Source organism: Trachinotus anak, unplaced genomic scaffold (assembly GCF_046630095.1).
Source record: "Trachinotus anak isolate AG129_WGS33_773 ecotype Australia unplaced genomic scaffold, CSIRO_AGI_Tana_v1 ptg000038l, whole genome shotgun sequence".
Classification (NCBI taxonomy): domain Eukaryota; kingdom Metazoa; phylum Chordata; class Actinopteri; order Carangiformes; family Carangidae; genus Trachinotus; species Trachinotus anak.
The window spans coordinates 181,166-204,564 of record NW_027273889.1 but is presented as its reverse complement, the minus strand read 5'-3'; the positions used below and the strand labels follow the sequence as shown (position 1 = coordinate 204,564).

Genomic DNA, 23,399 nt, shown 5'->3' with positions numbered 1-23,399 from the left:
AAAAACACATCCCACAAAGACAAGATACAATCCTCTCTTTCACCTGCTTGCCTCTCCCCAAACACAATGTCACTGTATCTCACAGTTCTGCCTTCACCGAGGTCAAAATGAACAACCCTCATCATGAACGGAAGGCAGATTCCACATATATTGTCGGCATGTTTTATCATGGGGAGACAGGCAAGGGCACACAGATATACTGTCTCCATGTGCTTATCCTCAAACTCACCCAGAGGTTGCTTTCATTGCCTCAAAAGGGTGTACAAAGGTTACATCAAAACTTCATTAGAAATACCCACACAGTCTTTGGTTACACCGTTTTGCATAGACACACGAGTTATATCAAAATTTCCCATTGCACTCTCTAAATGCAGGTCAACTTGTGGTTCCCAGAGTTTGTAAGAGTAGAATGGGGGGCAGAGCCTTCAGCTATCAGGCTCCTCTCCTGTGGAACCAGCTCCCAGTGTGGGTTCGGGAGGCAGACCCCCTCTCTACCTTTAAGATCAGGCTTCAAACTGTCCTGTTTAGTAAAGCTTATAGTTAGGGCTGGCTCGGGTATGTCCTGACCCATCCCTTAGCTATGCTGCTATAGAGCTAGACTGCTGGGGGATTCCCATGATTCTCTCTCTCTCTCTCTCTCGATTACTTTATGCCATTAACTTTGTATTTTTTTCTCTCCCGTAGTTTGTGCTTCTCCTCTCGCTCTCTCTCTGTCCTCATTCTGCAGGTATCTCTGCAGCAGCAGGATCCAGATCCACCACTACTCATCTTTACTATTAACCACTGTTATCTACCATCATTATTGATAACACCATTACCTACACAGCTGTTCCTGATCTCTCTCTCTCTCTTTTCTCCTCCCCCCTCCCCCCCTTTTTTATCTCCTCCTAAACCCAACCGGTCGAGGCAGACGGCCACCCACCCTGAGCCCGGTTCTGTTGGAGGTTTCTTCCTGTTAATAGGGAGTTTTTCCTCTCCCCCCCCGTCCCCAAGCGCTTGCTCTCTGTGGGAACTGTTGGGTTTTTCTCTGTAACAAAGTAAGGTCTTGACCTGACCCTGTAAAGAGCCTTGAGATGATGTAGATTATGATTTGGCGCGATACAAATAAAACTGAGTTGAATTGAATTGAATTGGTGAAAGGTTGATCACTGGTTGATGAACAGTTAGTGACCTGTTGATGACAGGTTGATGACCTGTTGGTGACAGATTGATGACAGGCTGACGACTGGTTGAATCAGATTTCAGTAAAGTGTTGAACTGGTTTAGTTGAACTGTCTGCCAGTGGTGGTTAACCAGTTTAGAAGAGAAAACTTGACACTTGTCATATTCATTCGAACAAACTTTATTCATCTCAACATGTCTCTGTTGGCCCTGACACTTAGATACACCACTACACACACACAAACACACAAACATACACTACAGTCTGGGCCGCTGCATATTTCAGTTTAACAGATCTATATATATGATCTTCACATATATATGGTACAGTATCATCTTCATATATAGTGTAAACAGTAGATTTATATTAATACCATAGAGTAAACTATCACGATCACAACAGTGAGGCCAAGATGCGTTCAACACACAGCTGCAGAGCCACAATGTTCAAAATCATATGACACTGTTGAAAACAGATGACAACCATGCTGAACACACAAGGACACGTCACAGCTACAAACACTCTCCTAACACTCAGTGTGCTGAACGCAGCTCAAAGCTCAGCTAACTACAGACATCACAACATGAACAACACACAGGTGGAATAAATAGATCAGCAGGTACAGATTCGTACAGTCTGTGGGTACAGTCAGCAGACAAAGACTGATCACACCTGATCACACCTGAGGTCTGGATCAATACTTGATTTCATCTCCTGGATTCATTTGTCAAATCTCTGGATACATTTATATTGCTTTATAAAATAATGTTTATCTGAATTAACAGCTGGAGGTGACACTTTATTTAACATGTTCTAATCCACTATGACGCTTCCTGGAATTAATTCTGTGATGTGGTTCCAGTTACAGGGTCAAAGCCGGTGAGTTCAGTTGATACATGTTAACTTAATTAAATCCAAATTAGATATTCTATATTTATATTAAATTGATCTCATGACTCTTATCAGGAAACAGAATTTCTGAGGAAATGACAAATTGAAAGATAAAAAATGAAGCTGGTGAATATTTGTTGTTGGTAGATTGATGCTAATTATGTCCATTGGTTTGAAAACCAGCTGAAACCAGTTTGAACCAGTATGAACTAGTTGGAACCAGCAAAAGCAGGTGGAACTGGTCAGACCCGACTGGAACCAGTTAGATCCAGTTAGAACCAGGTGACAGTTCAGTACAACAACAGGACAGATGACATTAGAATCGAACACTTCAGAGTAGAACACAGTAGATTCTCTGGATTCAGTGTTTGGAGGGAAATAGCAGTGTTTTCTGAACCATGTGACTGATGACATCATACTTACAAAAACTGCAGATAATAAATAAATCAATAAATAGATTAATAAATACATGAAACTATAGATAAACTTTACACTGTAAAGAAAAGTAAATCAGCATAAAAACACAACTCCAGGTGATGATACAGCTAGCTAACAGGCTAACTAAGCGGCTAGCTAATGCAGTCTGTGCAGGTCTGATCCCAGACCAATCTGACAATCCAGAGAGGAGTGAGACATCTTCACTTCTGCACCATCTCTGGAGTCTTCTACAGTACTTTATTACCCTGATGTGACAGACAGTGTGAGGAGGCAGACATACAGGCAGCTGACCTGTCTAACCCTCCTGACAGCAGACAGATATATGTATACACTCAATATTGCAGCAGTACTTTGCTGATCATTTGCTATATATTGATAATGTGCTGATAATCAATATCATCATTGTTAATACTAATAAGGTCACAGTAACACAGCATCATCAGTAGAGACCAGTAGAACAGTTCAGTAGAGACAAACATACACTGGGACCAGGTCAACCCTCAATAGAGGACTGGGGGCTCTCTCCGTGGGCGGGGCTACCTTTACTGGGACGACTGGGACATAAACGACACAAAAAAACCACAAAGAAAGAGAAAAGAGAGAGGGGAACAACAGTGAATCAACGGAAAATAGACAGGAAGAGAGTTCAAAGGTCAAAGGTCAAGTCAATCAACAAAGAGTACTCTGCTGGGACCAGTGGGAACCAGTTAAAACCAGTGGAAACCAGTCAGACACAACAACAGAACAATATCTTTAGTGGTCTAATGTAACTAATCAGTGCCAATTAAAACCAGTGAGAACCAGTTAAAACTGGTTACAACCAAACACTTGGAGGCTGTAGAGAGGTCGGTTCTACTCTGAATCAGAGTAGAACACAGTAAAGTAGATTTTCACATCTGATGACACTAAACGTGACCCCCCCTCCGCCACCAACACCTGCTGAATTCTGACTGGTTGGTTCTATGATGTCATAAAGGTAGGTCATGATGTGTTGGGAGTCAGTGGAGGAGGGGCATTCACTCCAGTCTGCCACACGTCTTGTCTGAACACACCTGTCCACCTGTCCATCAGGTGAATCCTGGGAGTTCAGTCTTTACAGAACTGGACTGCTGTACCGGACTGATGCTGGTTAAAGTTTAGACCAGTGGAACAGGGTCAGCAGCTCTACTGAGGAGGTGTCACAGCTGTGGGAACCACCTGGACCAGCTGGAACCAGTAGGAACCCAATGTTACCAGTAGAGATCTGTTGGACCAGCTGAAACCAATTGCAGCCAGTTGGTACCAGCTAGAACGTATTGTACCATCTGAAGCCCACTGGACCCAGCTGCGTCCACCTGGAGCAAGTAGAACTTTGGAACCAGGTAGTACAAGCAAGAACCAACTGGAAGCAACTGAAACCAGCTGAACCAAGTAAGAGTTCATTAGAACCAGTGGAAGCCAGTTTGAACCAGTAGGAAACAGGAAGAACATGTTGGGAGCAGTCGGACAAACCAACAAACCAGTACAAACCAGTTTGAAGAAGTAAGAACCTGCTGGAACTAGAATAGATCAGCTGGAACCAGCTGGGTCCCTCCTAAACCAGTACAAACAGGGTGAGCCTAGTTTTAACCAGTAGAAACTTGGTGGAACCAGCTAGAACCAGTTCGACCCAATAGGAGCTAGTGTGGTGTAACGCGAACAGAAAGAGAACCACGTGAGAACCAAAAGAGAACCACATGTGGAACCTCACATGTTGATCAGCTGAGTCTGCATATTTAATATTTTTGTGTGAGTGTGTGTGTGTGTGTGTGTGTTTCAGTGTGAGTGTGTGTGTGTGTGTGTGTGTGCGTGTGTGTGTGTTTCAGTGTGAGTGTGTGTGTGTGTGTGTGTGTGTGTGTGTGTGTGTGTGTGTGTTTCAGTGTGAGTGTGTGTGTGTGTGTATGTGTGTGTGTGTGTGTGTCTCAGTTTGTGTGTGTGTATGTGTCTATTAGAGGGAGGAGTCAGGGGCTGGTCTGGAGGATCGTGATGGAGATGAAGGAGTCCTCCAACTGGAGACGACAACAAATAAATAAGAACAAACAGAGAGAGAAAGAGACAGAGACAGAGAGAGAGACAGAGGGAGAGAGAGACAGAAAGAGAGACAGAGAGAGAGAGAGAGAGAGAGAGAGAGAAAGACAGAGAGAGACAGAGAGAGACAGTCAGTAACAAGCTGATGGAGCTGTCAATCACATTGTTAATTATAATGTTGGGGGAGTGGGTGGGGTCACGTGGCGAGGACAGCAATCTGACTGGATGATGAGGCACACACACACATACACACACACACACACACACACACACAGAGTTGGTGAGAGATGATGACATCACACGGACAGCTGACGTACCATTGGTGAACTCCTCACTGGTCACTGATAGAGATTCTGAAAAAATAACCATATATGGTCAATATGAGGGGAGAGGGACAGGGGCCGGGGCTACCTGTTCTGACACTGACACACCTGAGTGCTACCTGTTTAGATTTATAAGGTACTGTTAGAACAGGATCACACAAACAGAAACAGACAGACAGAGAGAGACAGAGAGAGAGAGACAGACAGACAGGTGGACAGACAGATATGGCTCCAGGTGGATGTCCAGGTGATGACTGATGGTTTCTGTCTATCTGAGTCCAGTACAGAAGTGAATCAGGATGTGGTTAACCTAGCTTAGCACAAACACTGGAAGCAGGTGGCAACTGTTAGCCACAGTCCATCAAAGTAAATTAGCATTGATGCTAATCCTGCAGTCAGACCAGGTAAACTGAACACATCAGCTTCTTTTGTTTGATAGTGAAGACCAGGGGAGGAGTCTACCTCTGTCAGACCAGACCCTGTGGACTTCAGACGGGGACTGATGGGGACTGACAGGGACTGCAGAGAAGACACTGAGGGAACGTTAAGGTGAGTACAGGTGGTGGTGTGTACTCAGCTACTTTCCAGTTTGCTAAAATGTGTTGTTGTGATGTCAGCTGTAGCAGCAGGAGAGTTGTGAGTCTGTCTGCAGCTGGTTCTGCATGTTAGCTTAGCAGCAGCAGCTGTAGCCACAGTCTGCTGTGTCATGGTGTTTGTCTGTGTTAAGAGTTTTACAGTCACAAAGACCTAAACACACCAAACTGCTAACACAGTGATTTATTTGGACTGCTGAATGATTTGAAATGCTATGCTAGCTAACGTTTGCTTCCTAGTTAGCTCTGCTGCAAACCTACAGTCCTCTCTTCTGTAAGAACAATCTCAACACCTGACTCTCTGTAGTTATTAATCTGTTGTGTTTCTGTTCATGTTGTTTGATGATGTTTTATATGATGAGAAGCCATCTTCACAGTTCTATGACAGTGTATTTCTTACTTTAGATGAAGCTATGCTAACAGTTTCCCCCTGCTCCCAGTATTTGTGCTAAGCTAAGCTAACCTCTTGAACCCGTCTCTGGGACTGTTCCTTTAGTGTTAACTGGATGTCCTGAGTATAAAGATGAAGGTGATGATGAGTGTGAGGATGAAGACTGAGCAGAGGGAGGAGAAGAAGAAAGACAGACCAGTCTTTCTTTTCCATGTCTGTGCAGGTTGTTTGTGGATCGCTGCTTTTCTGTCTACACCACCAACAAAGAAGAAACTCATTCATTGATTTGACTCATAAACGCTGCTTTAAAACAGAAAATGAAGTCTTTTATTTTGTAGGATGTTGTTGGACGTCTTTGTGTGTGTGTTACAACCAAACTGGACACTGTGTGTGTGTGTGTGTGTGGTCACCTAGGGACTCCAGGTGGGGGTGCTCTGTTAGGCCGGGAGGGGACAGAGGGTGGAGGTCCAGGGTCAGGTGAGACCGCGGGACGAGAGGGGGGCCCGGGGGCCGCACGACCGCCTGGACGAGGGGGTCCAGGAGGGGCCCGACGCTGGGGGGTTGGACTGGACATGGGAGACCTGGACAGAGAGACCAGACCACCTTGGTGATGCTGAACATACAGTGTGTACTGTACCTGTGGAACAGCTGACTTGTTGCTAGGTTACCTGCGTCCGGAGGGCATCCCGGTCACCTGCAGCCAGGAGTCGTCGACAGGCGGAGGCATTGCTGTGGTGATAGTGGAGGTGCTGATGTCACCGATGATGTTGAGGCCTTCGCGCAGAGCGTGATACATCTTCAACATCTCATCACGGTGCTGAGCCTGGGCGACAGACACAGAGAGAGAGAGAGAGAGAGAGAGAGAGAGAGAGCGAGAGAGAGTGACAGGTCATCAGCACCACCAGGGTTAATCCTGGGAGGATCAGGAGAGTTGACATTTAACAGAGAGGTCAAAGTTCAAACTGTCTGTCTGTCTGTCCACCTGTCTGACCTCACCTGTTCCTGGGACTCCTCCATCAGGGAGTTCTGGTCTCCGCAGGAGTAAAGTTGAGCCAACAGGTCGGCGTGGATGAACTCCTTCGTCTGAGGAGCAGAGAGGAGGAGGTGTGTCAGTGTGTGTGTGTGTGTCTCAGTGTGTGTCTGTGTGTCAGTGTGTCTCAGTGTGTGTCTGTGTGTCTCAGTGTGTGTCTGTGTGTGTCTGTGTTTGTGTGCCCTACGTTGTTGACCATCAGGTGCATGATGGTCTTGGGGATCAGGTCTCTGACGGTGCGGTGGATGATGGACAGGTAAGAGTCCACCAGGTTCCTGACGATCTCCACCTGTCTCTCCAGCTGTGGGTCCAGACTGTGGATCTGCCCGTCGCCGCTCGACTCCTCTGCCTCCACCTGAGACAACATGGCTGCCGATTAACCTCGCACCACCTCCACCCACTGAACAGACACTTTAAATCCACTTGTCTGGTTTCCATGGACACAGTTTCGCCTGATCCCTGATTGGATCAGAGACAGAGGGACTCACCTTCTCTTTGTCCTGCAGGAGGAGGAGCAGAGCAGAGCGTCAACATGATGACTCACACTGAACATATACAAATACGTTTGATGTCATCATGCATACTCATGGGATTAAAAGTATTTTCTAATGCAGTAATAATGTAGTAATGAGTTGTACCACGCTGCGTTCAGGGTACACTCCGGCTCGTAGGAAAGAAGCCTTCCAGCTGTCCACCTCCTCCTGAGACTCACTGGCCAGCTCCAGCTGACGGTAGTCCTTATACACATTCCTACAACAGTACACACACTATTATCTGCACACTGTTGGTGATTAGTTGTCAATGAATAATATTGATTAGTGTGTCTCAGACCTGTGTTCAGTGTTGAACAGAGCGAAAATGTGTTTGCTGGACATGAAGCTTTTCTCAATGTCTTTCAGTTTCAGGTTGTCCACAGGCAGCATGTACTTCTTCTCCTTCTCCTGAAGGGGGTGACAACACAAAACAACACAACACAACACAACACAACAACATTAGAGAGTCTTAGTGATTGGAGGTGATCTGAGGAGGTGTGGTTACAGTCCTGACTGGTCCATGACCCATGAACACATCAGAGAATCGTGGTGTTCACATCCACATGAAGTAAATAACACTCAACACTTCCTGAGGGGTTTTCACATTAAAGCCTGTTTATGAAAGAAAGACTGGATGACTTTTAATGTGAAAACTCAGGAGGAAGTGTTGAGATTCTTTCATGTTCAGTTTGTATTAACAGGTGAAATCAGTGACTCATCAATGAACTTCCTCTCTGACACTGAGGGAGTCATTTTAAAGTGACTCACAGTGTGTGTGTGTGTGTGTGTGTGTGTGTGTGTGTGTGTGTGTGTTTCTGTTTATATGCAGTATATATGTGAGTGTGTGTTACCTCATCGTCTTTGTACCAGGACAGGGTCTCTGCGGTCAGGACAAACCAGTACTCTTTAGCTCCGCCCTTCATGATGCCAATGTTGTTGATGGTGAGCCAACCTTTCCGGATCACCTGCACACACCAGGTGAGCCATGAGGTCATCAACACAGACGTGGTGAAACAGCACACACACTTCAGTGATAATTATCAATCACTAATCCATCAGTTAATGACTGAACCAGGTAAATCCAGGTGTGAAGTGTTTTTTTAACAAAACTTTATTCAACATTATTTTCACAAAGTAAAAACTGTTCAACACAATGTCAGATTACTAATTAATCAAAATCACTGAGGACAGACATGAGCAGAGTAGCATCAGAGTTTAAATCAAACTACACATCTTTACTGTTTGTGGAACTGCAACGATTTATTGATTAATCAGTTTGATAATTGATTATTGGTCTCACTGTTTTGAGCTGTGATGCTACGTGTGTGAATGATCAATAACAAGACCGTTACTACAACTGTCTGCTTACTCTACATTAGTGACATCACTTCCTGTTAGAACACACACAAACACACACACACACACACACACACAGAACCACTCACCATGATCTCATCCTGGTTGAGGCAGAGAGGAGGATGAAGAGATAGAGTGAGAAGAGAGAAACATGAATGAGGAGACCCCCCCCCCCCCCCCCACACACACACACACACCCACACCCACACCCACACCCACACACACACACACACCCACCCACCCACCCACACACCCCTACCCCCTATGGGGTAACCTGCGGCAACTCACCTGGTTTCCTGCGGCTTTCTTCTTGCTCATCTGGCTGCTCTTCTGCTGAGCACTGACACACACACATCATCTGTTACTGTCAAACTGAAAACACTGAGGTCCAGATGTGAGCAGATCCAGACAGATGTGTCGAGGTCATACCAGCCTCATCACGCCGAAATCTACACTTTTGTTCTGTGGGAGTTTACTTCCCGTTTTGCTCATTAGTGTTGGTTGATTAGCAGAGTGGCTAGCTACATGTAACCTGTTGGTACCTGTGCTGGTGAGGATCAGTGTGTTTGTGTTCAGGATTTCTTACTTTGCGAAGCCGATGAAGTCTTCGTGGTTTGTGTTCATGTAGGCCAACTCAATGTCAATGAGCAGCATCACCTGAGGAGGCAGACACACAGGTAGACACACAGACAGGTGACTGCACCAGACTGAAAGTCAGCTGCTCAGAAACATGAAGCATTAATCCTGATCATGTGACAGACCTGGTCTTTGGCACGACTCTCTCTGTCTCTGATGTGCTGAGTGACGATTCTCTCCATCTCCTCTCTGAGCATCGGATACTGAGCCAACTGAAAACAGAGGTCAGAGGTCAGAAAACAAAACGGGAAATGTCATGTGAAACCAAAACTACGAGCTAAAAGAGGCTGTGGAGCTGCAAAGTAAAAGCTTCATGACTTCAGCTTCATCACTCAGTTCTACATCTGTTTTATCAGTGAAGGAGATCAGGTAAAGAAGTGAACTGAGAGTCAGAGTCAGAGCTGGTCAGACATGTGAGGGGGTTAGAGGAGTGAGGAGAGGAGGTGCTCCCTGAAGATAGAGAGGGATGCTCCTGCCCTCAGAGACTTCAGGAGTTGGTTTCACCATCAGGGAACCACAGACCAGAACAGTCTGGACTGAGACTGTCTGTGTGCAGGGATGGTGATGACAGACCACATTCATTTGAGGAGCACAGTGGAGGAGGAGGAGCATCAGGCTGAGGGACTGAGTTCAGACCCAGAGTCTCTCTGACGGCAGGTCAGGGGGAGTTAGTGGAGGTGGATGTGATGAGAACTGGACCTAAGGAGGTTGTGATTATTAAAGGAGGGGTCCCAGTTCTGGTCCTGGGTGCACTCCAATGGGAGTGAACGAGGACGTTTGTCTATGACACAGAGAAGGAGCAACCAATCAGAGAGGATTCAGACCAGGACACAGCTTCGCCTGAGACGTTCATGTCAGACACAATAGATCAGGACTGTGGGCAGAGCTACAGAGTGTGGGCAGAGTTTAAGTGCTCAGGTAGCAATAGTATTAGTAATAGTAGCAGTAGTAGTAGTATTATCAGTAGCTGTAGTAGTATTATCAGTAGCAGCAGTAGTAGTAGTAGTACCTTCTGTGTACACTGCCTGACGGTGTTCACCAGCTCACTGATCACCATGTCGACACATTTCTGACACGGCTCTTTGATCTGAGCGATCTGACGCTTCACGATCGTCTCAAACGCCATGTCAGGTGTAAACAAACCCGTCCTGCACAGAGAACACAGGTGAGACAGGTTCCACTATGGTACTGTAACACACACCTGAACACACCTAAACACGGCAGGCCTTAAGACTCACCTGATTCCATGGATGTTCTTGATGGCGTAGCTGATCTCTTTCCGAAGGGTCTTCTCATCACTCTCTAGCTGCACGCACACATATACACACACACACACACACACACACACATACACATAGAAGTTGTTGGAGTGTCATCCACAGTGTGTGTGTGTGTGTGTGTATTTGTGTGTGTGTTACCTTGACCAGTTCGAATGGGAAGCGTTCATGGAAGATCCTGTTGATCTTTGCTCCCCCTGACAGCTCGTAGGTGTCGACCTGATCTCCAGATCCTTCGATCCGCTTCTCAAAGTCCACTGCAAACTGCTGCACCATCCTGACACACACACAGCATATGATGTTATATATGGCATATTCTGCATCTGTTGAGTCATTCTTTGTCATATGTTGGTTTGTGTCATGTGATTAACATGTGAGGTCCTGATGTATCGTTATGTATCATGTTTTTTGCGTAGTGTATTGTTGTGTAGCATTGTTTATTGTTGTGTAGCATTGTGTATTGCTGTGTATTGTTGCGTAGTGTTGTGTAATGTTGTGTATTGTTGTGTAGCATTGTGTAGCGTTGTGTGTTGTTGTGTATTGTTGTATATTGTTGCTATTCGTTAAGTGCTGAAGTTGAAGTGAACTGAACTTCTTTTGATACTTGAAGACGTTTCGCCTCTCATCCAAGAGGCTTCTTCAGTTCTAAAGACCAGTGTGGGAAACCCAGGTATTTAGCGCTAGGTGGGGACAAACACCTTGGGGGTGGTCCTGAGAGTCGTTGACTAGCCGTGACTGTGTGACTCAACCCCCCCTCCAGTATCATGTGACTCATTAAAGTCACATGGCTCCAGGTGTGAATGGGGGTTAAACTGTCTTGGGAGGGCTCCTGCAAACTGCTGCACCACCATATGTGGCTGACAGATGGTGTCATAAACCACCACCTCTGTTCAAGGAAGGTTTTTCCAAGGGGACATAGATGGTTTCCTTTCCTCAAACCATCTGTCCTCTCTGTCCAAAATGTGGACATTGGTATCCTCGAACGAGTGTCCTTTCTCCTTGAGATAAAGGTGTACTGCTGAGTCCTGTCCCGCTGAGCTGGCTCTTCTATGTTGTGCCTTGCATCGGTGGAAGGTCAGTTTAGTCTCACCTATGTGGAGGTCTGAGCATTCCTCACTGCACTGGACCGCATACACAACATTGCTTAGTTTGTGTCTGGGTGTTTTGTCCTTGGGATGGACCAGTCTTTGCCTTAAAGTCTGGCCAGGTCTGAAATTGACCCGGATCTTGTGTTTGTGGAAGATTCTTCTGAGTTTTTCAGATAAGCCTGCCACATATGGGATGACAATGTTTCTTTGTTTGTCGTTCTGTTCATCTGAAACTGTCTGTGTTTTCTTGTGATGCCTTTTTGAAGATTTGATAAAAGTCCACTTAGGGTAGCCACAGGTTTTGAGTGCTGTCTTGATGTGTGACAATTCTTTCTGTTTTCCCTCCGCCTTTGAGGGAACCTTCAAGGCCCGGTATCGTAAAGTTCTGATGACCCCCAGTTTGTGCTCTAGTGGGTGGTGGGAGTCAACAGGAGGTGTTGGTCTGTGTGCGTGGGTTTTCGGTAGACTTCAATGCCAAGGCAACCATTCTCATCAATGGACACAGCACAATCCAGGAAGGGCAGCCTATTGTCCTTGGTATCCTCCCTGGTGAACTTGATGTTTCTGTCCACTGAGTTAATGTGCTCAGTGAAAGCTTCCACTTCTTGGGTTTTGATTTTCACCCAAGTGTCGTCCACATATCTAAACCAGTGGCTGGGAGTTGTTCCTCTGAAGGACCTCAGAGCCTGGTCCTCCACCTCCTCTATGCAGAGGTTGGCCATGATTGGAGACACAGGAGAACCCATGGAACAACTGTGCTTTTGTCTGTATAAAACCTCATTGTACTTGAAACATGTTGTGGTGAGGCAGAGGTGTAGAAGGGTGCAAATCTGATCTGGTCTGAAGTTGGTTCTGGTGTGCAAAGTGCTGTCTTGTTGCAGACGTTTTCGACAGTCTCTACTGCCTTGCTAGTGGGTATGCAGGTAAAGAGAGAAGTGACGTCAAAGGAGACCATGGTCTCATCTGGTAGAAGTGTGAGGTTTTGGACCCTATCGGTGAAGTCTGTGGAATTTTGGATGTGGTGTTCCCCACGAAGGATGCCAAGATGGTAGTGAGGTGTTTCGCAATGTTGTAGGTCACTAAATTGATGCTGCTGATGATGGATCTAAGTGGAGCTCCCACTTTGTGTATTTTAGGGAGATCATAAATGCATGGTGTTGCTTCTCCAGGGTAGAGACGGTAGTAGGTTTGGAGGTCAATGGTATTTTCTTTTTCCAGTTTTTGTAAGCAGTCTATGACCTTCTTCTTATAACTGATTGTGGGGTACCGCTTTGGGGTCTCATAAGTCTCACTGTCACTGAGAAGTGAGGTTATTTTGGTGTGGTAGTCAGTTGTTTTGAGAACGACGGTGCATCTTCCTTTGTTGGCTGGCAGGATGGTGATGCTAGGATCCTTGCTCAGGGAGGATATGGCCTGGAAGAGTTTGGAAGGAGGCATTTTTGCACTGGCAAGGGTCGCTCATACCTTCAGCCTGATCTGTTCTGCTTCAGAGGGTGTCAGCTTTTTGGCTTTAATTGCTAACTCTGTAGCGGTGATGAGGTCCACAATTGGCAGCTCTTGCGGAGAAATCAAGAATCAAAAGAAGTCCAGTTGCCTTGAACTTCAGCACTCATTGACTACGATGACCTGGATGACTGGGAACCTTCACTGACACACTGCTGTGTATTGTTGTGTAGCATTGTGTAGCATTGTGTATTGTTGTGTAGCGTTGTGTAGTGTTGTGTACTGACTGCAGCAGGGCCTTGGTCTTGCGGCTCGGGTCGTCAGGTCTGAAGTTCTTGTACTCCTCCACCTCTTTCTCAATGGACAACAGCTGGCTCTGCAGTTTGCTGCGTAACCCCGGCAACGTGTCCCGGATGTGGTTGGTAAGTTGCTGGGGTAACGAAGAAATTCTCTGTTACCATGGTTACAGAAAAAAACTGAGAGCAGAGTACATGAATGGGTCTAAATAGTGTTTTTAGTTCAGATCCAGATGAGTTGACATCAGTGACTTCCTCTTTCACTGTGACCCCACCATTGATGTCATCTGCTCACCTGTAAACAGAGGTTGATTTACCTGCATCACTTCACATCTCAGAATCTGACTGACCCTGATCAGCCCACATCTGGGCAGTCTAAGGCATATCAGGGCCAGTGGTTTCAGGTAAGCCTCTTTGTGAGGCTGAGACAAAGCAGGTGAGTTTGGTTTGTTCACAGTAAACATGGAGCAAGTTATTTATTGGCTGACAGGATGGAGGAGGAGTTCGGTTGGTTCGGCCTCCTGAATATTTGGTTCTCCATAGACTGAGAGTGACTGAACAGAATGAAGAATATTTATAGCATTGTGCAATAGTATTGTGTGTGTGTGAGTATTGCAAGGTTATGATGCTTGCTTTTGATAACTATAGGTTGGGGAGTTGCCTCAACAGGGAGCAGGGTGTTACAGATAGTGAAGCCAAGGATGTGTGGAGGGGTTGTTCTTCAGATGCGGGGTGGACATGCCACGAATAGACTGCATAGGTAGAAGATGAGCATAGAAGTAGGCAAGGGCCCGGTTAACTGATAGAGGGGAGACAGCCCTGAGGAGATGGGAGGGTTGTGTCTGTCCCTGTCTTCTCTTCTCTGTTTCACACACAGAAAAATCAGCTGTTCCCAGGCACGAGTGAAGGAGGTCAAATGGAGTCAGATAACCACGAAGGAGGCGAATGAAGCCAATGAAGAAGAGTTCAACCTGCATTCCTTGCTTCCTTTGTGTAACAGTAATAAAAAGACCGGGCTAGGGGGAAGTTCGTGTGTCAAACTTCGTGAACTGGCACAGCTGCATGTTGTTGTCAGGGAGAGATAGTTTGGACCCAGAGCTCTGTAACGATCCTCTTTTAATTTTGTGAAAGCTTGTTTAATAAATTAGTGAAAAGAATTCTGAATTCGTCTCCTGCATTAACTTCATCAAACGAACACGCAAGTTTACTTGAAACAAGAAAGGACAGTAAACTCAACAAGAACATTCAGCTATGTATTGATCAATATGATCAATAAACTGATCAATTGATTGTTTGGAATATTTCAAATATGACACAAATAGTTGAGTCCTTCACTGATAAATAAATGAATCTATAGACACAACAAACCAAACTACAGGACTTTAAACCTGCTGCTGATAGAACCTACACAACTTTAGAGAATGTTCTAAAAACCTTTAAATCACCTTTACTGGTTGTTCTCAGGACATTCTGAAGGATCCCTAGAGAACCTATAGAGAACAGTCTGAACACTGAGCAGACCTTCACCTTAAGTGTTGAGGACCTTTAACAGACTTTTAGAGAACCTCCTGTAGATGTTCTCCCCTTCAGATGATATTCCATGAGAACCTCAAGAGAAGGTTCTGAGGATGTTCAGATGATATTCTCAGGATGGTCAGAGAACCCTGAGTACCGGAGCTCTGTACTGACCACACACAAGACTGAAAAGGATCTCTAAAACCTAAAATGAAGAAGACTCCTGTGTGTGTGTGTGTGTGTGTGTGTGCAGGCACCTGATTGAGGACTTTTTGCAGGTAGGCGGTACCCATGCGTTCGGCCAGGTGTCGGTACGCCGGGTGAGACAAGAAGAACTTCCTCTCAGCCTGCAGTGCCGCATTGATGTCCTTCTTCCCGTCAATATCCTTCTGACTGCGATTCACCACCCCGATGTAACCTGACAGTTCAGAGTCTGTTAGGGTCTCTGCATCAGAACATCAGTTGCTATGGTTACCTGTCACAGGTCTGTACACCTGGAGCTCTGGTTAAGGACAGGTTGGGATATCTCTACAGTATCTGCTCCTCTGACCCATGGACTTCCTCAGGGGTCCTGTCCGTCTCTGCCTTTAGGACATTTTATCTGTCGGTTTGTCTCTTATCATTAAACAGAAAACCTTCTGTCCTGGTCCTCTCCCCAAATCAGACCCTGTAAACGTTACACCAGCACCAAGGTTCCCTGGTTTCTACCTCAGAGTTGGTGTCCAGGAACCTCAGTGTCACTTCTGATTCCCAGTTAGAGAAACATTTAAGTCAGCTGATCATCCTGTTACTGGTCAGACATTTACCAAACTACTCACAACTTGTGTTGAGTGCTCTTACATCTGTCTCTCAGATCCCTCACAAAGTTCAGGACTGGTGGTGTCAAGGGTTTCTGTCCTGACTGCAGCTTCTCAACCAGACTCCCCTCCAGTGGTCAGCTCAGAAACTGTTCACTGTCTTCATACTCATCTCAACGAGCAACTCTTGTGATTTCAGCTGAAAGTGTTCCTGCAGTTACTTCCCTCCTCCATCCAGTCTCATCCACACCTGTTTATCCACAAAGATGTTTAACTGATGTTTCGTCACTTGATTTGTATTTTCCATAAAAAAACTTGCTGGTCTTTCATTGTGATCTTTTTATTTTTTTGATAAAACGATAAAATCACTTGGTTTAAATCTTACATTAGAAACTCATTTCACTGTTTTCAAACTCATTTGATCACACACCTGTCTGAGCTGCAGGAAGTGTGACGACTACAGTCCTGTGTGTGCAGCCATCTACCTGCCATCTACTGACAGGCTGCACGGGAGGCGTTGAGGGAACATTGGTAAATTGTAGCTACAGAAAATGAAACTGGTTACACTCCCCCTCTGAACACTGCGCCACACACCTGCTGTGATGTAATGTCTCTGTACCTCTGCGGAGCGGCAGCAGCTTGTTCTCCAGGATGTCTCTGGCATCAGTTCCTTCATCCATCAGGTCCAGTTTGGTGATAACACCAATGGTCCTCAGACCTGAACACACACACATTTAAAAGGCTTCATGTAAAACCACCAACTGCGTTACAAGACAAGCTTTCTGAGCACAGACAGGTGAAAGACCCCCAGGCTGTGGGAGGTGCAGGAGCTGGACCCTGACCTTGAGGGTCTACCTCCTTGGCGATCTTCAGAGCGTCAGAGTTGGCGAGGTCAGAGTTGGCGGGAGAAACAGCCAATAGGAGGCAGTTGTCCTTGGTGACAAACTGCATAAGCATGTCTCTGATCTGGTGCTCGATGTCGTGGGGCTGGTCCCCCACAGGGACCTTGGTCATCCCAGGAAGATCCACCAGAGTCAGGTTCAGCACTGAGCACAGAGACCACAGAGATCAGGTTGTGGGTTGTTCATTCATTGATTTACTGATATTTTCCAGGCCCTGAATGGGTTGTGTGTTAGTGTGTGTGTGTCAGTGTGTGTCCGTCAGTGTGTGTGTCAGTGTGTGACAGTGTGTGTGACGGTGTGTGTCAGTGTGTGTGTTAGTGTGTGACAGTGTGTGTGACGGTGTGTGTCAGTGTATGTGTTAGTGTGTTTGTCTCTCGGTGTGTGTGTCTGTTGGTGTGTGTGTTAGTGTGTGTGTCTGTCAGTGTGTGTGTTAGTCTGTGTCGGTATGTGTGTTGGTGTGTGTCTGTCGGTGTGTGTGTCAGTGTGTGTATCATTGTGTGTGTGTTAGTGTGTGTCGGTATGTGCCTGTCGGTGTGTGTGTCAGTGTGTGTGTCAGTGTGTGTGTCTGTGTGTGTGTCTGTGTGTGTCTGTCGGTGTGTGTCTGTGTGTGTGTCTGTGTGTGTCTGTCGGTGTGTGTCGGTGTGTGTGTCGGTGTGTGTCTCTCAGTGCGTGTGTCAGTGCGTGTGTCGGTGTGTGTGTCAGTCGGTATGTGTCTCTCAGTGTGTGTGTCGGTGTGTGTCTGTCGGTGTGTTACCGTTGGGGGAGTAGACCCTCAGGTTGATGGGGACTGGACTGATTCCTTTGTTCTGTCCCGTCACTCGATCCGTCTCGGCCTCGATCTCCTGACGAACTTCATCGAAGTCGGTGAACTTCTTCCCTTTACAGTGCAGGAACTCTGCGTACTCTGACCATAGACACACACCTGAGTCATCAGCATCACAACCTAACACAAACACAGCAGACCTGAATGCAGTGTGTTGGCTTTGTGCCGTCGTCTAACCTGTGGGACAGTTGATGAGCTGCAGGACCAGGGGGCGCCGGGTGACGATACCTGAACCACGAGGCAGGAAGTCTCTGAGAGGAGGAGGAGGAGAACTGTTGTCAGGTGTAAGGACAGGTGAGAGCTTCCAGAGGCTAATTGGATTCTGAGTGATCCCATAAAAATACAGGAGATTTCAGGTAAACACTCAGAGAAACCAAATTCTGCAGTGACAGAGAGATGCTGCTCCACTGTTTCCTGCAGCCTCTCTCTCTCTTCCTTCACAGGCTCTTTACTCTGTGTGGGAGGTTTTTAATCACACAGTTTTATCTTGGGCTTCACATACAGGAAAAAAACTAAAGTGAAGAGTCAGCTCTTGAATTTGTACTGGGTTCATCAAAAATGTCCATTTATGTGAGCAGATAACCAAAAGTAGAAGAGTCAGTGACTTATGATATAAAAACGTTGGTAGTGAAAATGATTCGGACTCATTTGAGAACTGATTTCAGTTATCACTCGTCTGTGAATGATTTAGAGTCTTTCCAGAGTGTGTGGTGCTTTAAAGAAGTGTTATGTTCTGTAAAAGATGGAGAAATTTACTTTGGAAAATTACTTGAAATTTAAATTATTTTTGTACTTATCTATTTTCTGTATTTATTAGTTTTTTTCTTCTGGTTTTGCCAAACAGTAAAATGATTTTGTTGTATAAAAAGAGCTTTTGAATTGAAATAAAGATGGTTTAAAAAAAAAAATCTCTCTCTCTCTCTCTTTTTTCTTTTTTCCCCCTTTGTTCTCCCAGCCCAACCGGTCAGGCAGACCCCCCCACCCTGAGCCTGGTTCTCAGTGCAGACTGAGAACCTGAGCAGAGTTTTCTCGTCCTTCTGGATCATTGTTATTCTTTTATGAAAAAAACTGACATGACCAGCCTGCAGCTCGAGGAGAAACATCGTCACGACATCCTCAGAGGGACAGAGAGAGAGGGGTGTGTGTGTGTGTGTGTGTGTGTGTGTGTTGACTGCAGGGGAATCACACACTGCAGCTCTCCACCTACACACACACACACACACACACTCACACACACACTAACACAGACATCATGCTTTTATTGTCATACGATGCTGCTTCAACCAAAACCCCACTGAGTCACGTGACCAACACCAACCAATGAGAGAGAGAGAGAGAGAGAAAGGGAGAAAGAGAGAGAGAGAGACCTTCCCCATCCTTGGGAGTGAAGAGAAATATACAAATATTCAGCAAATCAGGTGTCAGCTTTCATCAGACCTCAGCGAGCGAATCAACGTCATTGACTCTTCAGACCTGAAACCAGCACTGAAGTCCAAAACCAGCTGCCTTGATCAGGTCCTGGTCTTCAGGTCTTCACACAGTCTCTGCTGCTCTCACATCATGTTTCTTCTTCCTCAGCTGAGGCTCCTCTTCCTCACTGAGCCCCACACAGACTCCATGATGTTTGCTGTGGCGCCCACTGTGTGACACATGTGCTACTGCAGCTTCAACCTTTGTCACTGTTTTTACACTGAGACTGGAGGAGACCCATAATGCACCTGTGGCACCTGCACAAACGAGGTGCAGGTTTACGACATCATGAAGCTGAAACAACTGATCAAGCAACAGAAAAATGATCAGCACATGTTCAGCTGCTGCTTCTCTGTGAGCTGAACATGAACAGAGACGGACAGTTAGCAGGGACAATAAAATCAATGGTGAAAAGGTTTTTATATTTTGATTGTACAGATCTGATATATAGAGAAATCAATTAGTTCATTATCAATTAACTCATTACAGTCTGTCTGTATATTTTGTGATTTTGTGTTGCAATGATCTAAAACTTCATTTGCGGTGAGCAGTAGTTCCAGTGAGCAGTGGTTGCAGTGAGCAGTGGTTGCAGTGAACAGAGGTTGCAGTGAGCAAAAGTTCCAGTGAGCAGTAGTTCCAGTGAGCAGTGGTTGCAGTGAACAGAGGTTGCAGTGAGCAAAAGTTCCAGTGAGCAGTGGTTGCAGTGAGCTCTGTCCTGACTGTCACTCTTTTATGTTCACAGTGTGTTGTCGACATTTGACAAGTGCTGAGGTTGAAATCCCCGAATTACCCAAAAAAATGCACACCCTTGGAAAAATGTAGGTTGTTCGCATTGACAGCCAAAATGATCAAGAACTCAAAAATGAATGTCCAGAGACAGGCCTTCAAAGACTTTCCAGGACCTGCAGATCCTGTTTTTCATGTGACCCTGAGACACTGAGCTGACACTGATTCTTTGTTCTTCATCAGCTGATGCATCGATGATGAAAACAACAAACTCACAAACTCTAGTCTACGCTATTACCAGGTTTAAGACGTGATGACAGGTGAGTCCGTGTGACATATTCCTTAACCTGGTCTCCCATAACAACTGTTCCTGCTCATCCACAGCTGCACAGATGCTTTATCAATGTGCAGCACCTGGATCAGAACCTGGTTTAAACTCACCAACCAGGTGGAGACCTGGAGTCAGACTAACTAAGTCCTGGAGGAGGCTGTTGCACGTCCAGGAGTCAAAATCTGAACATCCAAACCAGAGATCCAGACAGATGATGTGTTTCCCTCCAAAATATTATGTGGTTTTAGGTGACAAGGTTTTTAGGAGACTGCGTTTCTAGGAGACAGGGTTTCTCGGAGATGGAGTTGATCAAAGGTCTGATCTGGTTTAAAGCTGAGGGAAGATCTGATCATTCACAGCTGACACTGGGTCAGTCTGACGCGAGACAGATCAGATTACAGAGAATTATCAGGCTGGTCCCAGATCAGTGAAGTGATAAGATGTTTGACAGTACAGTTCTCAGTTTGTAACGGTTCCATCTGATGTGTTTTTGTATCAGAAGCTCTGGTGGAAGTGTATTTATTGTTGACTGATGGAAGCACTCCTCACATTTATACTTAAATCGGTACAGTTCATTATTTTACAATTCTTCAGAATGTGACATCAAATCACAGATAATTCACTAGAGTTGACGCAACTGACACGTGCTAAGATAATTAGCTTTAGAGTTTAGTTAATTTCATTGTGTGGAAGAACAAAGTGAAGTAAACCCAGAGGTATCATGTGATTACCACGCTGTGAGGTGTTGTGATGGTGACAGGACAGAGGAAGTCAGGTGATATCTTGTAAAGAGCGACAAGTCAGGAGAAGGTTGGGGCAGCTATTCGTTTACAAACCAATGATCACTGTCATTTGTTTTATCCACAAGTGTAACCAAGTGCTTGTTATTGTTACCATGACAACGCAGGTCCTGTACACCTTAAACTCCTGTGGTTTGTATCCGAGGGTCAGAACAAATGACCTGTGTGGTTAGGGGCTGGACCTTTGCTTTAGCTTAGCTTTAGCTAAGGCTAGCCTTGGCCTGCAGCTGATATATCTTTTGACTTTGGGCAGAGTGCAGTGTCAGCAGGTTTCTGCTGAGGTTTGCAGTTCAGGTTCATGTCAGTGTAAAAGGTGTTTTCAGGTAAGTGAAACATTTCTGTAAATTTTTATATTTTGTATTTTTATAAAAGAGTCAGGAAGTCAGACGCTGGTTAAAACTGGGTTTGGACCGAATATGTAACAACTGACTTTTGTGTGTGACAGAGCTGTCCTGTGGTCTGGTCCAGGTCCTGGAGAAACTGACCTCAGTAGAGCGGACCCAACCACTGTGTGTATATGATCATTACATGTGTAATGATCAATATAATCAATACATATCAACATCACAGTATGAAAATATCAGGACATAAGGTCACACTGAGCTAGACCCTAAGACTAAACATTTCACATCAAATCTTTATGTTTAGTTCCAGAATATTTGTTCACTGTGTTGGCGTCTTATTGATCATTTGTTATGTTCTATTTTTAAACATTTTCATTAACTTTGCTGCATGTGTTATTATTTATATTTTACTATTCTTATCTAAAACAACTTAACAAATAAAGGTTTACAGTGATATTCTGCATGATACTCTTAGAATAACCTGAGTGTAATATAGTAAATGTAATGTAACTTTATGAATATAACATTTCCTTAAATAGAACTACGAAGTGCTGAACAGCTAAAAAGAATCAATAATCACATTGACTAAAATGTAAAATGGAGCACAAAGAAAAAACACTACACATGAAAGAAACACAAAAAAATAAACTGGCAAAAAAAGTTAAAATTTAAATCAAAGCTTTGAAGTAATGTTAAAGATTCTACAGCTTCAGTGTGACAGGAAGCATCAGAGCTTTTTATTAAGCACAGTATGTTTTTATGTACAATATAATGTAATGTAATGCAGTGTACTTTAATGTAATGTAATGTGATCTCATGTAATGCACTGTGCAATTAATTAAAATCACATTATCTAATATACTATATTACATTATATTATCATATAATGAAATAATGCATAACATTGCAATCTAATGTGATCTAATATAATGTACAGTAAAGTAAAATAATGTAATCTGATGTTATGTCCTGTAATGTAAGTTTAATGTATTCTAATCTCTGATAATGTATATCACGTGACGTACTGTGATCTAATATAATGTACTGTACAATAAATCTAAATCATGTAATCTAATGTAATTTATAGTAATCAAATGTATAACGATGTGTAATATAATTTAATGTAATCTAATATAATATTGTTAATATTGTAATATAATTTAATGTACTGTAACGTATAATACAGCAATACAATCACATGTAATATCATGTAATCTAATGTATAACCGGCAGACAGACAGGCAGACAGACAGGCAGACAGACAGGTCCACTCACTTGCCCACGAAGTTCTCCAGTACGGAGCTCTTCCCCGCACTCTGCCCGCCCACCACCGCGATCTGCGGCAGGTCGAGGCTCGAGTTCTGGCCGATGGAGGAGAAGGCGTCCTGGAGCCGGTTCACCAGCGGGATGAGCTCCTCCATCCCCCGGTTTCCCATGGCGGAGAGACGGGCGGACAGACACACAGGAGGAGAAACGGAGAGACAGGTGGAGGCTGGTGATGGAGAAGCGGACAGACAGGCAGCAGGGAGACAGGCAGGGGTGCAGCAGCTGATACCTCTGTTTCTCCGATCAGTTAATCGATTATCGTTTTGATATCAGTATCGGTGATCTTGGTAGTGATGGTCCTCCAGCTGTGACCTTCAGCTCCCTCTCCTCCTCCTCCTCCTCCTCCTCTTCTGCTCCTCTGCAGGGAGGGACCAGCCCGCAACACGCCGCAACACACACACACACACACACACGCGCGCATCCGGTGCAGACCTTCAAAATAAAGGCCCGTTTGTAGATGTTACGTTGAATACGGAGCCATGAAGGAACGTTAACACATCACGTGATCTGACACTGGACTCATTTAATGAGAGCTGATGACGTTTCACTTCATTAACATGTGGTCTGTCTAATCTTTTGTTTCCAAGTTGGGAAACGCACATTTTGTTTCAGTATAAATCCAAAGGTTGTGATAGTGAGAAAAGTGTATTTTAATGCATTTGATGGGTCAAAGAATTTGTCCTGGTTTGTTTGAATAAAGGAGAAAAACATTAAATCAATGTGAACAGCCAGCAGAAAGGAGCAAATTTAATAATCAATATTTCTGGAATCTTTGAGTGACAGTCATCAGTCCTCTTAAAGTGTGATGGAAAATGTGACGACCCTTTAATTATAAAGGTTGTAAGTACTGCACATAATTACC

General features: G+C 44.9%; 1 protein-coding gene and 1 long non-coding RNA gene across 5 annotated transcripts; one reads left to right on the top strand and one right to left on the bottom strand.

Annotated features, from left to right (window-relative positions):
• Positions 1-1,326: 1,326 nt before the first annotated feature.
• LOC139614794 (dynamin-1-like) lies at positions 1,327-23,124 on the bottom strand. 3 transcript variants are annotated; one of them, XM_071472389.1, is made up of 24 exons: positions 22,487-23,124; positions 17,718-17,791; positions 17,472-17,621; positions 16,658-16,861; positions 16,435-16,533; positions 15,276-15,436; positions 13,495-13,637; positions 10,818-10,953; positions 10,638-10,705; positions 10,409-10,547; positions 9,525-9,611; positions 9,350-9,420; positions 9,052-9,103; positions 8,853-8,864; positions 8,259-8,372; positions 7,706-7,815; positions 7,513-7,624; positions 7,363-7,374; positions 7,062-7,229; positions 6,841-6,927; positions 6,513-6,667; positions 6,255-6,425; positions 4,855-4,890; positions 1,327-4,518 (listed from the first exon to the last, which is right to left on the bottom strand). In XM_071472389.1, the coding sequence occupies exons 1-23, from the start codon at positions 22,645-22,647 to the stop codon at positions 4,869-4,871; spliced, it is 2,508 nt and encodes an 835-aa protein (XP_071328490.1). In that variant the 5' UTR covers positions 22,648-23,124; the 3' UTR covers positions 1,327-4,518; positions 4,855-4,868. The 3 variants fall into 3 exon arrangements, with proteins under 3 accessions (XP_071328490.1, XP_071328488.1, XP_071328489.1); XM_071472387.1 differs by lacking the exon at positions 4,855-4,890 and having other exon boundaries at positions 1,327-3,045; XM_071472388.1 differs by lacking the exons at positions 4,855-4,890; positions 8,853-8,864 and having other exon boundaries at positions 1,327-3,045.
• Positions 3,763-6,247, top strand: LOC139614800 (uncharacterized). Of its 2 annotated transcripts, none has more exons than XR_011687138.1 (3): positions 3,763-3,901; positions 5,300-5,409; positions 5,950-6,247. It is a non-coding gene; the product is annotated as an uncharacterized lncRNA (long non-coding RNA). The 2 variants fall into 2 exon arrangements; XR_011687139.1 differs by lacking the exon at positions 3,763-3,901 and adding an exon at positions 4,899-5,107.
• Positions 23,125-23,399: the final 275 nt, after the last annotated feature.

Coding starts and splice junctions, on each gene's coding strand:
- LOC139614794 (XM_071472387.1), bottom strand. CDS start 22,647: ATGGGAAACCGGGGGATGGAGGAGCTCATCCCGCTGGTGAACCGGCTC. Junction 17,792..22,486: donor CTGGAGAACTTCGTGGGCAA/GTGAGTGGACCT, acceptor TCCTCCTCTCAG/AGACTTCCTGCCTCGTGGTT. Junction 17,622..17,717: donor GCTCATCAACTGTCCCACAG/GTTAGACGACGG, acceptor GTCTATGGTCAG/AGTACGCAGAGTTCCTGCAC.